At 41.4% G+C, this 15,743-nt stretch overlaps 1 protein-coding gene and 1 long non-coding RNA gene across 13 annotated transcripts in view; one reads left to right on the forward strand and one right to left on the reverse strand.

Moving 5' to 3' along the window:
* MAP3K20 (mitogen-activated protein kinase kinase kinase 20) overlaps positions 1 to 3,574 on the forward strand; it is a 188,067-nt gene extending 184,493 nt beyond the window's left edge. For all 4 annotated transcript variants that reach the window (XM_086718921.1, XM_086718922.1, XM_086718919.1 and 1 more), the window contains exon 20: positions 1,529 to 3,574. In XM_086718921.1, the coding sequence (XP_086575047.1) occupies positions 1,529 to 2,229 (701 nt within the window). In that variant the 3' untranslated portion in view covers positions 2,230 to 3,574. The remainder of the gene's footprint in view (positions 1 to 1,528) is intronic.
* LOC147578532 (uncharacterized) overlaps positions 1 to 15,743 on the reverse strand; it is a 139,813-nt gene that overhangs the window by 79,059 nt on the left and 45,011 nt on the right. Inside the window, exon 1 of one of the 9 annotated variants that reach the window (XR_015255318.1) lies at positions 795 to 1,304. The exons of the other annotated variants lie outside the window; for them this stretch is intronic. This is a non-coding gene — a long non-coding RNA (uncharacterized LOC147578532). Of the gene's footprint in view, positions 1 to 794; positions 1,305 to 15,743 lie in introns of those variants that run through there. 9 annotated transcript variants of the gene reach the window in all.

Consider the following 15,743-nt stretch of genomic DNA (forward strand, 5'->3'; position numbering starts at 1 on the left):
ACCAGCAACCTTGGCATGCAAAAGCTCTGAAACACGGGTTTCGGCTGTAATAAAATAGTTATCTTCTGGACTGAAGAAGTCCAGAAGGCAGCTGGGCTCAGGTCCAGTGAGAGAAGCTGGCTCACTCATGTTGAGGACCAGGAACAAACCTCTCCTTCCTTCCGCTCTGCCATCTTAGTATGTGCCTTTGCCCACCGCCTAGCTCTGCCACATTTACTGTCGCCACACAAAGATACGGCAACATGCAGAGGCCACAAAAGGCCGATGCCTTCCCTGCTCTCCTGTCCAGGGGTGAGAAAGACCTGCCTACATGCCGCCAGCAGACCACCTCTCAAGTTGCCTCGGCCAGAACTGAGCAACTTGTCCAGTCCAAAACATGATATCACTGCATCTGGCTCAGGCCAATCAAAGTCTGCCACTAGAGCCAGAATGTGGTCAGCGCCCCTCACTGTGCCTGGCTCCAGCAGGTGGTTGGATGCAGGACATAATGAGGGCTCTGTCAGAAGCTAAAATTTCAGAGAAATCAAGGGGAAGGCAAGAAGGCACTGCGGTTGCGTGAAGCTGTGAGGAGTGTCTGGACACAGCAGGTCAACCTGTGCAGGGCAGTGAGGGAGGCTGCTTGCTGGGAGTCAGGAGTGAGCGGGCTTCTATTCCTCTCCAGAACTCATGGCAAGAACAGCCCAGGGAGGACTACAGGGAACTCAAGAATGTGGGCAATATGGTTCAGGCCCTGGGCGGGGGCAGAAAAGACCCAAGGAGGGAGGCACTTACTTATTCACTGAAATAGAGCTTACCAAATGGTTCCTGTTAATTCACCATTTTCTTTTACCTTAACTTCTCTTCCTGTTTGCTGTGAAGCTTCATTTTTCATGGATTAAAAACAAAAACAAAAACAAAAAAAACATTTCTTATTCCTGGGCCTCAGAATCTCTCCTCTGGAGATGTGAACAGTCTTTCTTCCAAGCAATCCCTAGCTGTCTCAACCGGCTGGAACCCAATTTCTTTTATCTGCACTGAGGGTTCTTGAGGATTTAAAAGTGCCTGGTGGCAAAAAGCCTTTCATTTACTGAACATGCCCTTACCATCCAAAACACACCAAGAGCAATCTCTAGAAGTGACAACATGGCTAAGTGGGAAAAAGATGGGTTTTAGATGCAGAAAGACCTGGATTAGCTGAGTGACCTTGGGCAAGTTACCTAGCCTCCCAAGCTGCAGTCTCCTTGTTTACAGAATAAGATTATTAGTACTTACCTGAGAAGATTATTGAGAGGATTAAATAAGGTCATGTAATTAAAGCCTATGGAACAATGCCAAGCATATAACATATACTCAGTAAGTGCAATCACCCTTATTTTTTAAAAAGTGTTTCTAATAATAAAGGAAATGTCCTTATACCTAGCCTAGAACTTCTCTGAATGGTAAAGATTGAAGCATCCAAACAGGCTTGAATTATCTCAAGGCAGTCTTATGAATCAGACCTGCAGCTTTACAGTGGCTTAAAAGATGCTCATTTCCATTTCCTCTGCAGGTGCTGATCGCCAGTGGCTGGATACTCTGAGGATGCGGCAGATTGCATCCGATACTTCTTTACAACGTTCTCAGAGCAATCCTATTCTGGGGTCACAGTTCTTCCCATATTTCAATGACCAGGATTCCTATGCTGCTGCCGTAAGGCGGACCCAGGTGCCCATTAAGTATCAACAGATTACACCTATAAACCAATCCAGAAGCTCCTCTCCTACTCAGTATGGACTGACCAAAAACTTAACTTCTCTGCATCTCAACTCCAGAGACAGTGGCTTTTCCAGTCTTCCAAGTGACAACTCTTTAGAGAGGGGTCGGTACTCAGAGAGAAGCAAAAACAAGTATGATCGTGGTAGTGCATCACTCAATTCTTCTCCTAGGGGAAGGTACAGTGGGAAAAGTCAGCATTCCACTCCTTCAAGAGAAAGATATTCTGGAAAATTCTACGGGGTTTCTCAGTCAGCACTCAATACTCACCAGTCGCCTGACTTTAAGAGAAGTCCAAATGACTGCCACCGGTCCAGGACCATACCGGGGATGCCTCTGCACACAGAGACAGACTCAAGAGCCAGTGAAGAGGAGAGCAGAGTCAGCGAAGGAGGATGGACAAAAGTGGAATACCGAAAGAAACCTCACAGGCCCTCTCCTGCCAAGACTAACAGGGAAAGAGCCAGAGGAAACTACCGGGGAAGGAGAAACTTTTGATGAACTGAACTAGAGAAGTTTTCTTAAGCAGGTTTTTTTTTTTCCTTTTCTTTTTTTCTTTTTTAAGATGTAACGGATTTTGATAATACCTTCAGATGGAATTAACAAAAAGACAACTTTTCCAATTTTGGATTTAGGAAATGCCTTCTAATTGAGACTACAGCCAAACCACAGCTAAAATGATGGATGTTGGCTGCCAAGGATGATAACTAGACTTCAACATAACTATACATACCTGCATCCCCACACTCCAAATTAACATTTTGACAGGAGAGGATATGCCACCTCATTTCCCTAACCACCGCCATTCTGGTTAGCAGGGCCTGGGCTAGGGTGAGGTTCAGTGGGGCACTTGTCTTGGGTGCAAAAGTTAAGGGGGTACCAGGAAGCTCGGTAATCAAGATACATAACATTCTAATGCAATATTTAAATAAATGAAAATTAATGCAAAAATTCTGTGATAAACAAATCAAAATTCTACATAAATACAGGATCAGTATTACTGATTTTCCCTCTTGTCTTAGACCCCGGTATGGCTTGGTAAGGCACTGTTACTGTAGATCCTATTTTAAAACTTTGATATTTTGTTCATCATGAATTTTTGCATTAATTTAAAAAATACTGCATTAAAATATCATTTATCTTGATTACTGAGACGTTGGGAGTTTTTGGTTGTTTTTCTTGAGGCGTCCTTAAATTTTGTGCCCTAGGCAAGGGCCTCACTTGCTTTACCCCCATCCTGACACTGCTGGTTCGTATTTATTTTAGTAAGGTATTTGGATTCTTATCCTGGTCAGAGCTGAAGTAATTTGGCTTGTCATTTTTAGACAATAAAAGAGGTTATTGAACTTAATCTTGATTATGATGCATATCTCCTTCATTAAGACTCATCTGAAACCAAAGATCTAAACTGCCTAGGAGATTTGTGGTTACTGCTTTTCCAAAGCTCCCAGGGACTGCTTTTGAATATTATTTTCTACATTTTACTAAAGGAGAAGCAAAGAGGGAAAAAAAAGTCCATAAAGACCCCCTGGAATGTCAGAAATCTAAAATCTGAAAGAAAACAGACACAGCGTGGGATAATAACGTCACAAGCCACAAGCCAAAGAAATTTAAAATTACCAACATCTTTGTTAACACAAGCCAGTAAATACCATCCTTGCAGCAAGAAAGCTCTAAGCAGCTGGGGGAAAAGAGGTAACCGGTACAGGTGGGAGGAAACTGCCTGCCGTTTAGGACAGGAATCGTGAGATCCAACTTAGGAAATTCTTCATTGTTTACAATTCAGAAAGTCAGGAGGAAATAAACTTTTATGTCAAATAAATAAATGTTACATTCCAATACATTCTGAGATTCTGTTCAACATTCACTAACCCTGAATATCCAGTGTCCTTTGCCTGCACAGGATTCTCAGTGCTCTGTAGAAATTCAAATGCCACACTGGTAATTCTATGGGGTTGAGTTCTCTCTTAATAGAAACCAGTCATCAAGTACATGCTTATATTCCCAGAGAAGCGGATCTGCTCTAACACAGTGCCTGGGGCCTGGTGGAGGAAACCATTTTTGGGAGGCAATAAAGTCAAGGTTATAGGAAATGACCTTTATTTACAAGGGAACCTGTGACCCAAACGTTGATGCAACAATTCAATTTTGTAAGTTGTATTGTTTGCCACCTGCATTTATAAGCAAAAGCAATGGAGAATGGTAAAATCAGAGAGCAAGGTGTTCTTTTCCATCATGGATAACCAACATCTCTAAGGTTGTAAGCTCCACTGTGATCTTTTCTCACAAATCTGATAGCTACTACAGTCTGTTTTCAATTATTTTCCCCATGCCCTTTGAGTTTAAATTTAAAGAAAAATGGACTAATAGAAAGTATGCTACCTTAATGGCATGCTGCTTCCAAATAAGCAATAAATTTCTCTGATGAGAATTTTTGGGTAAGTGGCTAAACACAGAACAGAGTCTTAACTAAGTCAGTCTGAAAGGAACACAAAGTATGGCTTTAATTACTAACCAAAATGGGCATTTTGAAGAATTATTTAAGACTCTAGTTTAAAAAGTGTTACACAAATGATTGCTTGTTACAGTCTATTTTCTCTACTTCTTGCTTTCCTGGGCTATGGGTTAGAGAATCCAGGCTGGTAGTGAAATGACTTAATGACCTCAGCCCTATTTAGTGTAGTAGCCGATTGCAAATTGGTTATTCCAAGAGCACACAAAACTGACCATTTTGTAATACCTCTTGGAAAAAATACTTGTTAGCATCAATGCTCCCAGTCAAAACGAAAACAAGAATATCTAGAATCTGATTCTTGGTTGTAAAGAAATAATAAGAGTTGGATGTTCTTTCTTTCTTTCTTTTTTTTTTTTTCTAATGATGCTTATTCACCAAGAGTTGCTTGCCAGGTTGAAAGATGAAATAAGAACAGAGCAAGGATTAACAGAATATTTTTTCCATCCAACTAAATCAGTTGCCAACAATGAGAAATTATAGAACTTACAAGAGGCTGGATTAAAAAAAAAAAAAAAAAAAAGGATGTTTTAAGAGAAAAAATTCCAGTAGAAACAAATTAAGAAAATACATCTTGAGTTGGGCATCTCTAAATGTGGCGATTTAGTGGTCATTAAGGAGGCTTTTGACAGGATCTGGAACTGCTGAATCTATGTTGGTTGCTACCATACAGGTAGTCATTATTCTAGGCTCAGCCCAAACAAAGCAAGATATTTTGCTCTCTGCAAAGTCACTGAATTAGCAATTCTATAGAAATAGTCTGAATAATCAAATAATCCCAAATCTGTAAAGGAAAACTGGAGATTATTTATCAGGGACTATCTTTAGAAATAAATATAAACTAACAATTGTTTTCAACCAATTAATAATGAATATAGTTCATAAGAATACTAACAATTAAACTGCAGTATTTAAAACTATTCACAGTGAAACTGAGAATGGTAAAAGCTAACCTGGGAAAATTAGATTAAGAAACAATTGCCACAAAAGAATACCCACAGTGGCACAAGTGATAACTGGTAAAATTTCAACAAAACAACTTTTGATATATAAAACCTTCAATGTAAAATTTAAATTGAAAAGAACTGATCCCGTGGGGAAAAAATCGATACAATAAAAAATTTAATATAAAAATGAGAGGCAGGGCACCTGGGTGGGTCAGTCGGTTAAGCGTCCGGGAATGATCTCGTTATTCCTGAGTTCGAGCCCTGCATCAGGCTCTGCGCTGACAGCTCAAAGCCTGGAGCCTATTCCAGATTTTGTGTCTCCCTCTCTCTCTCTCTGCCCCTCCCCTCCTTGCACTCTGTCTCTCTCTCTCTCTCTCAAAAATTAAAAAAAAAAGGGGGGGGGCAATTTTATTATGTTGGATAGAAAATCAGGAAATTAAATTGACAATGACATTCACTTCATGCAATTCTTTCTTGAAAAAAATCTTAATAATAATATAGTTTTGATAAAAAATATTTCATCCATATAGAGTCAGATGTCCTAGGGAAATCAAAATGTCCAGTAGTACAAAGTAGCAGAGCCAGAACATCCTGGACACAGCTCTGGGCATTCTGACTTCACGGAGATTTTTCCATTAGAGAAGTACCAGCTACTTTATAAGTACATTCTCCATAATCTATCAATTTGCCTCAACAAGCTGGTACAGATACGGCATGCTTCCAAAATTTTGGCTCTCAGAAACTGCTCAGTTATAGGATGCCACGATTTGGTTGTGCCAACTTGTTCAGGACATAGCATTACTGAAATTTTAAATTATAGACACTGTACTTAGGAGGTTTATAAAATCTCTTGCCACCACCGGATCTGAGAGGCTCTAGGTAGGCCAGGATGCCCTGGGGAAGTCAGAGCATAAGCCCTGGGCTTACCTCTATTTGCTATTACTGAAACTGGTTTCTAAGATTCCAGAGGTGGAAGAAATGCCAGATCCACGGTCAAACTTGTCCAGACTTCAGCGGAGCCGGCACCAGTGACTTTTTACTCAATTGCCCTTTTCCTTTGACGAATGAGCTTACCAAATAATGCATGGCCAAATCAAGAGGGTTAAAGAATGAAGAAGACTCATGCCCTCATAGTTCATTCATGCAAAACCAAAATCAAGATTAACTCTCCAGAACTAATGGTCCATATTCTCAACAGTCCCCCAGGCGTCCAGATCCTTCCCTTACCACTAGAGAAATCCCACTCAGGCCTCAAGATCCAGGGGACATCCTGCTTCTCCCTCCACATTTCCAACAATTTTCCCCATTCGGTACTCCTCTTGCAGGCCTTTCATCACTCACTCCCTAGCACCACTACTCAACCCTTCAAACCCACTTCCCCAAAGGTCCTCTGTGAGAGCAGTGCAGGGATGCCCAAGAATGTGTCAACAGGAAAGCAAGACTAACCTCTGAGATGTCATCAGTGGAATGGCCACAAATGCTGCCATATCTCCCAGATCTGAAGAACACGTTTGCAAATCAGACTGGAAGTACGAGGCAATCCAAAGACAGCATGAACCTTTTAGAGGTGGAGGGAGGGTCAGGGTATAGGGTTGGAGACAGGTTTGGAGACAACCATGGGTGGTCAATCTTGGAAGCCCAAGATGAGGTGACCCACAAAGTAAAAGGTTAGCCGTACTATCCACGCCAGGCCTTCATGCTGGGCACAATCTGTACAGTCATGCACGGAGACCCCTTAAGGAGGACAATACTGTCCAGCAGAACCCCTTCCAAACATACATGAGAATCCACTCAGTTGGGGAAATATGAACCTGCTGTGGAGACGGTCATATGGTCCCGTTCTTCTGTATCCCCATTTGCCTCTCCCCACGGCAATCAAACACCATGCTCTAGCCACACTGAATTGCTGCCGTGTTCCTTCTGGTCTTCAAAACTGGTAATCCCTCCATCCAGCTTCCTTGGCACTGTGTGGCTAGGTCATCCTTCAGCTCTCTGCTAAGACATCACTGCCTCCAGGACACCTTCCAAGATCCCCAGGCCTGGGTAAGGCCTTCCTTCCCTCAGAGAACCTTTTGGTTACTCAATCATATGTATTCCCCATTGTTATAATTGTCCCCAAATTTGGTTATAGAGTTGGTTGTCCTACTAGGCTATCAGATCTCTGAAGGCAAGGGACCGTGCCTATCTTGATGACCAGTGTATCCCACAATAGTTGGTACTCAGTCTATTTACTGAATAAATACATTAATTAATGAGCCTAGCAAACCAATAAATCATCTAAATTCTTGCTCTAAGCTTCTCATTAAGTGACCTTACCAAGAGTCTCCAATCCACTTTAGAGTTGCATTTCTAGTGTTAAAATACTTGCCATTCTGACTTTATACATCAGCCTTTTGTGAGCTTTGCCAATGGGAGCTGGCCCCTGAGAACTCAGAGGCACTGATTAAATTTGGGGCTTATCACTGACAGCAAATTGTGGCTAAGTCAAGTCCCCCAGGGAAAAGTCAGACTATTTTTTCCAAGAAACAGCTCTTTGTATCATAGTGAACTGTATGATTTTCCACTTTGAATCTCTAGAGTATAGCACTATAAACACAGGCTCTCAATAAATGCTTGTCACAGGAATAAAAGAGAATAGAAATACTATGTGTGTTCAAGACATTCACATATAGACATTGTCTTTTTGGACATTTATAGTCTCACTATACGGCTTTCCTTTCCAGAAGCCCAAAGTTCTTTTTAATGACTAGCAACTGTTTCTAATCCTAGTGCCCTCCCCAGTGCAGCTGTGACTGCTCCTAAAAGTACATAAAGCTTTACTGAAAGTCTGACCTGGCAGTTTTCCTTTCTCATACCCAAAGGTACCAGGCACATTCCTGAGCCAGATGATTCCTGCTCTGGCTGAGCCTGGGGGAGGCTTGACGTTGGTGCAGGGACAATTCAAGATCTGTCAGCTGGTTGTGGCTGATTATCAAGATGTCCAAACTGGCTCCTTGCTATGTGTAAGCAATTTAATTTTGTGCCTAATTTTAATCTGCAGTGTACTGTATGTCTACATCTGCTGTGTTAAAGCATTCATTAGCATTTAAAGGGGGAGCTGATGGTATTGATCACTCCTATTAAAACCAAAAACTGTCATTTGGCAGTAACTGATGAGCATTCTCTTCAACCTCTGAAGTCACAGCCGAAGTTGATGTACTCAAAACACCGGCAGAAATGGAAAATGCAATACTAAAGCAGGGATACCAAAGTGGCATCTGTTATAAGCATCTATGGTTTGCCACCACCCACCCAGTCCCCAGCTTCCCAGATTATGAGCTGCTCCACGACAGGAAACTGCATTTTTTCCTGAATTTCACCACCTGGTACAGTGCCTGGCACACAATAGGTTCTCAATCAAGTTTTTAATGAGTGAATAAATTAAGGAATGATGGTGAAATAACCAGTGCATGTTATAAAAACATTCTATATCAACAACTATATTGTTCACACAGGAATTGCAACAGCTATGCATTGCTGTGGAGTAAATCATCCCAAAACTTTTAGTGGCTTAAAATAAGAATAAACATTTGTTATCTCACATAGTTTCTGTGGTTCAGGAATTCAGGAATGGTTTAGCTGGCTGATTCTGGCTTGGGTTTCTGATGAAGTGTTAGTCAAGATGTTCACTGGGGCTACCTTCATCTGAAGGCTTGACTGGGGCTGGAGGGTCTGCTGCCCAGACGGTTCTCTCAGGTGGTGCTGGGTGTTGGCAGGAGGCCTCAGTCCCTTCTCATGTGTATATTTTCACATACACAAGTATCCTCGTGACATGGTGGCTAGATTCCTCCAGAGAAACAGAATCAAGAAAGTGAAAACCACAATGTCTTTTGTGACAGCCTCAGAAATCACACACGGTCACTTCCCATCCTATCTTACTGTTCACACAGGGTAGCCCTATCAGTATGGGAGGGGACAACCCAAGGGTGTGAATACCAGGTAAGAGTCTCTGAGTCACCTCGTAGCTGGCTCCCACAGGCACTAGAAAAATCACTGTACTCCCCAACTGTGGTTTGCCACCTCCTCTGAGCTTTGCCTTTTCTGCCTCTTTTACATTTTCCCACAATCTAAATTTCAAACCCGAGCTACTTCAACTGAGTGTTAGAGCAGGAAGGCATCATGAAGACCGTCTCCAGAAGTTCAGTACCCTCACTTTACAGATGAAGAAATCAAAGCCCACAGGAGTGACGCACCTGCCCAGCACCTCGGCCTGCTACAGGCCAAGGCGGAGCTCAAGGCCACCCCATTGCAGCTCTCCTCTACACTGTCCTCATGGAAGCCCGTGCTTTGCAAAATGTTTAATCATACGTAAAACTGGTGTTCCTGAGGTCTGGCAGCTATAGGTTAACACTTATTTTATTTTGGTACAGTTGGACTTTCTTAAGTCTCCATAGAAACCAGGAGAGTCTTTGTGGATTAGTAGCTGTGACTAAATGCTTCTTAAAAACATCAAGGCAATTACATTTCCTCTGTCATCAGGCCTTGTGTTGGTTTCTTCTGGTGCTTTAGAGGGAGCATTTGTTTTCTGGAACAAGTATTTTTAATAAAGTCTGCAGAGTACATTTTAATGCTCAATTTGGTCAAGCAAACATTTGCTGAGGTCCCACTGTATGTCAGGCATTGGCCCTCCCTTCTCTGTGAGTTCCATTATAAATTCAGAAACACATCTCAGAGGTAGGGGGAATTTCCTATAGACTAAATTAGAAACTTGGAAAGAAAAAGATGGAAGTATAAAATGGAAAAGAGATCATTTATCCTGCAGGACAGGAATAATTCCCCACTTTGCCAGTTCTTTCACCCCACGGCCTCCCCTTTCTCTGACTCTCCACATTTTATCTTTGCCTGGGGCACCTGCACCTCTGAATTTTTGAGTTCTCAGGACTTAACTTACCTAATTATTCTTTGTCTTTTTCTTTAAAAAAAAAAATCTAAAAATCACTAGTTCTGCATTTAATATAAAACACTCAATAATGACCTATCCTTAAATTTGAGCCATCTTATTTTATCAAAGAATCAAAATGAGTTTACTAAAATGAGAGCTCCCGTGCCAGATGGTCAATTTTCAGAAATCCCATACTTCTGACCAACACAGATGAAGTTCCAGGCAAACTCAAAGGAAAATAACACCATCTCCTTGTTTTACTGAGGTCTCATTATAAGAAACAGAGTCACATTCTAGCTAGACACAATTAAATTTATTTTCATGTAATATAAAATATATCACAGAAGAAATAATTATGATTAGACTTAACGTTTATTGACTAATCACTATGTGCCCAGGCTGGTACTAAGCCCTCCCTCATTAATCTTCCTAATCAAGCCTAGGAGGTAGAGTCTATCATGATCTCCATTTTACAGTTGAGGAAACTGAGGCATAGAGAGGTTAGCTATTTGCCAAAGGTAATTCAAGAAGTGGCATTGCAACAGGGTAAGACCCCACAAAGATTGGTGCTGGAGGAGGGCTGCTCAGAATTCAAGGTGGCTCTAAGGGCCTGTGGTCACTGGATCCTTGCCCCCACACTCTACAATTAATGTGACTCAGCTACCCCCACTTGGCTGCTTCTTTCCATGCCACCAACATCTGATGTTTGCTGCTCTCCTGTATTTCAGTTTGCAGCAACAAGGCTTCCCATTGCTGATGCCCCCTCATGAACTCTCAGCTATAGTTCCTAACTTTAACTGGTAAATTCCATCCATATTCCTTGTTTCAAAGTCCCCAGAAGAGAGAGTACAGCTTGGCCCAGCTCATGTTTTTGAGACAGACGAAAGAAGTCACTGGTTGCTCTGCTCAGCAGACCCCAGGTTGCCTGGGTGCCCTCCCTGGTCCTGTGGCCTATGAAGTGCGAGAATGGCATAGCACAGAAAACAAGGCCATCCAGGATGTAAGGTCTACAGCCATAATAACTTCTCTTAGAACAGGGTATAGGCATACTTTCCAGCACACTTTTATCCTCTACTATCTAATCTATACAGTGTACTAGAAGGGCATATTCCAACTAATTGGCTGAATTTAATAAGTATTTTTATATGGCATTTATAAACTATACCAAGAAAACTGCAAATAAAAATTTCTGCTTTGTAAACAAGGCTGGACTGTGAGTAGGAAAACTACACTCCTCTCTCCTTTACTCTCCCATGACTACTGCACTCATAAAACTTCTGACACTAGATACATGGGGCTTTTTGCCCATACTGAACAATTCTGCAAATCCAGCTGGGTGTCCTACAATTTAACTCAATTCTGACACTATCTCCCTGGAGATCCCACAGGTTAAGGGCTCAGCCCACAAAATTGCTCCCTCCACTTCAGATGCCAATCACAAGTCCACATTGTCACCTGTGCTTCTGACCAGCTATAAATCAGAGGTTCCCAGGCTGCATCCTTGGGTTCAGTAATTTGCGAGAGCAACCACTGAACACAGGAAAACAGCTTTACTTACTATTCACCAGCTTATTAAAAAAGGATATGATAAAGAATACAGATGAACATCCAAATAGAAGAGATGTGTAGAACAAGGTATGTGAGAAGGGGCACCCAGCTTCCATGCCCTCTTTGGATGCACCACCCTCCCAGCACCTCCATCTGTTCACCAACCCACCAAGTTCTCCAAACCCCATACCATTAGGATTTTTATGGAGGCTTGATTATGCAGGCGTGATCAATTACTAGCTCCATTTCCAGCCCTTTTCTCCTCTCTGGAAAATGAGTGATGGGGCTGAAAATTCCAAGTTCTAATCAAGACGTGGTCTTTCTTGTGACCAGCCCCCCATCCAGGAGCCCACCAAGAGTCTCCTCATTAGAACAGACATTCCTATTACCCAGTAAATTGCAAGGGATTTAGGAGCCTAGTGTCAGGAACCAGAGTCAAAACAAAATATTAGAACAAAAGATGCTCCTATGTGCTCTTCTCACTTAGGAAATTACAAGGGTTTTAGGAGCTCTGTTCCAGCAATCAGGGTCAGACACCAATATATATTTTCTATTATTTCACAGATTGGATAACTTTATATACCAAAGTGTAATCAATTCAAACCAATATTTAATTGAGCATGTACTAAAAGTAACATCAAGCACAAACTTCCTAAGAGTGGGAATAGAGTTTTTAGGATTTGAGGGGTAGGAAAGACAACACATGTCCCCCAAACTGGGGTCAGATATATTGTAAAGGACACATGTTCTTCAAGAAATCCTAACTTTTGTGTTTGTAGTCTAATAATCTAAGAAATATAGGAGCAGATTTGGGATCATCTGCATGGATTCCTCAAATCTATGTACTGTCATGCAATTTTGGTGTTTGGGTCTGTGTTTTTCTTAATGCCAAACAGCATCAACATTCATTTTGGTGAGCAAACCATAAAGGGAAACCTAATGACACACAAGAGCCACATTTATGCCAAAATGCACTGTATGCAGCAGTTTGATTTCCTGGTGGTTTGAACAGAGAAAAATGGAGACAGGATTGAGGTACTGAAGGCACTACATTCATGACGGAACCAGCAACTTTACTTCAAAAACTATCATTCTTTATACCCAGTTAATGGTTCAAGTTTGATTTTTAGCTTATAAATTAGATTGGGTTGTACAGTTGAATGACAATTACTGCATATGCAAGGAGTTTATGCTTTCTCAGGTGGTGGTGTTAAGTACCATTATCACCAAAATAATTTATTAAATTTAGTAATTCTTAATTCCTTTCCTTTTAATAATTTAATAGTAATTTAGTTTTTAGAATTTCATTAATTCTTTTCTTTTTTAAAAATTCTTATTTATTTATTCATTTAAGTAATCTCTACACCCAACGTGGGGCTGGAATTCATGGCCCTGAGATCAAGAGTAGCATGCTCTTCCAACTGAGCCATCTAGACCCCCTAATTCTTTTTTTTTTTTTTTTAATGTTTATTTATTTCTGAGAGAGACAGACAGAGAGTGTGGGGGGACGGCAGAAAGAGAGGGAGACATGGAATCCAAAGCAGGCAGGGCTCGAATTCACATACTGTAAGATCATGACCTGAGCTGAAATCAGATGCTTAACTTTCTGAGCCAGCCAGGCGCACCCCGCCCCCCCCAAATTCTTTTACTTTTAAAAGAAGACCATATATTTCCTAAAGTCTGAGAAACACTGATTTAGGTTAACTAATTTTCAGATGAAAGGCACAAGGCCCTGAAATATAAAGAAACCTGTGAACTACTTAAGATAGGGACTATGACTTATTCATCCCAAGAGCCCAGAACTTAGATCCTCCATACACTGTTACTAAACTCGAGTGTCCAGGACCACAGCAAGATGGTGACAGAGGCAAGGCTAGCTTCTTACACCTATCTTCTTTCCTAGACTCCACCCCCTCCTTCCCTCCCTCCCCTGGCCCTGGGAGGCTTGTCAGTCCTTGCCTAGCTGGGTCACCTAAGTGTGACTGACTTTTTAAAAACTGTAAATATATTTGACACTAATGATGAGGGAGCATGGGGCAAGCTGAGGGCAAAGTACAGGCTAACAGCACTCCCCACCTCCCCCAGGCGGGATATGTGTGATATTCTTCGGACACTCCTGGCTGTCCAAGAACAGGGGAAAGGAAAGAAAGCAAATGGTTGGCTGATAGAGATCACAGCCATGCAGGACAGGAGTCTCCTTCAGTTTATGGATAACTTAGTAAACTGCAAGAAAAAGGCAATTTTACCCATAGCCTACTCTCCAGAAACCTACAGACTCTGTTTCCTGGAGCCCTAAATATCACCCTCATCAAGATGGAAAGGGGTTTAAACGCTTGCCATGGTGGCTTGGGAAACTAAGGCAAATGAGAAATTAAATGCCCTTATTGCCAACAGCCCATTGACGAGTCCTTGAAACAGGCAGAGTAACCTCCTTCCAGGAGCTCAGCTGAAAGATGGTGACACTTCGCTAGGGGCAAAAAGGAATCTTGGACTAACATTATCCTACCCTCCTATGACCCTGTAAGACTACTTTGACATATAAAAATTCCTTTGGAAACTTCTTTTATCTCAATTCCCCCAACATATATGCTGGCAATTATACTCCAAGATTATGGCCCCCTGATACACATCTGAAGGGTCTCATGACTGAGGTTTTAACTAAGTGGTAATAAATGGTGTTTTCCTAACAACAGCTAGCCCCTGAAAGTCCTAGAAACCTTGCTTCCAAAATACCTCAAAGACTTACTCTATCCCTAAGCCCCTCCCAACCTCAGGGTATATAACGAGTTACTCATCACAACCCCAGTGCAGCTCTTTCTGCCCACGAGTCCTGGCCCCGTGTTTTAATCAAATCACCTTTTTGCACCAAAGATGTTCTTTTTTTTTCCACCTTTTTGCACCAAAGAATTCTTTCTTGGCCGTCAGCTCCGGACCACGCCACCATCACCCCCTAAAACTCATCAATACTGTCTTCCATTAGTTTTCCAATGTCCTTTTCCGGCCTTTTTTCTCTCTCCCATTCTCAGTAGTTGCAATAATTGAAACCACAATTCAACTATAGCTTACTCTGTGCCCAGTGCCTTGCAAACATTACCTTAACATTTAATTAGACTTCTCAAATCTTAAATTGTCTTCAGTTTTACCTTTTTTGTTTGTTTGTTTGTTTTAGCTTAGCAGCTTTTCAAGATGAATGGTTACTGAGTGTTCTTAAAGGCTGGCACTTTGAACCTGAATCAGGCTACTGTGTCTACTGAATTATTGATACTTGTCTATTGAATTAATGATACTTGCCTAGTCATTATCTTAAGAGGTTTTTGTTGTCTTTAAAGAGGGATGATTCATTTTGCTTAGGACAGAATGGTGCTCAATAAAAGGCAGTTCACATGCAAGTGGAAACCTCTGTATTTTATGTGTTCTGCTGTGAGCTGCTTTCCTTAGCCAGGTTCCCTGAAAGAAAACACCCCTCCTCTTCTTCTCTCAATCCATCATTTTTCATAGACTGGGTTCCCAAACAAGACAGGAAAAGTACCAAATGTAACACTGTTCTTCCTTTACACAGTGCTTTACAGCTACCCCACACAAGGCAGGCTCCATAGCCAGGGATACCACTGTGTTGAAAACCCTTATCTCTGTTCTACAGATGTGGAAAGATTTTCCTGAGAGTATTAAAAATATATAGAGTGTTATCCAAATTGGAAGAAGAACTTAAGTTTAGTCTTTAATTCAAATCATTGTGGTCCCATTTACAACACTGTCATTACAAGACTGAGTCCAGTGATAGCTACAGAAAAAAAACCAGAATGAACGCCGTAGGGGAGGAAAAAGTTTTCCTCCTCCCTCTTATGGTCTCTGGTTGGGTCTGCAAGTTAAACCGACAAAAACGGATTAATAGGAGAAAAGTGTACAATTTATGATAACAGAAAAATTTCCCCCTTTAACTTTATATCTTAAAGAGAATTTCTCAGGAGATAGCTATTCCCATCCCCACTGTGAATCTGTTACATGGGACTGATATCTCAAACTTTGTTAACAAGTTCTTTTTGTTAACAAATTATACTAAAGTCTAGACATATCTAACAGATTT

Source organism: Puma concolor, chromosome C1, assembly GCF_028749965.1.
Source record: "Puma concolor isolate L17-30 chromosome C1, mPumCon1.1.hap2, whole genome shotgun sequence".
In the NCBI taxonomy this organism is placed as follows: domain Eukaryota; kingdom Metazoa; phylum Chordata; class Mammalia; order Carnivora; family Felidae; genus Puma; species Puma concolor.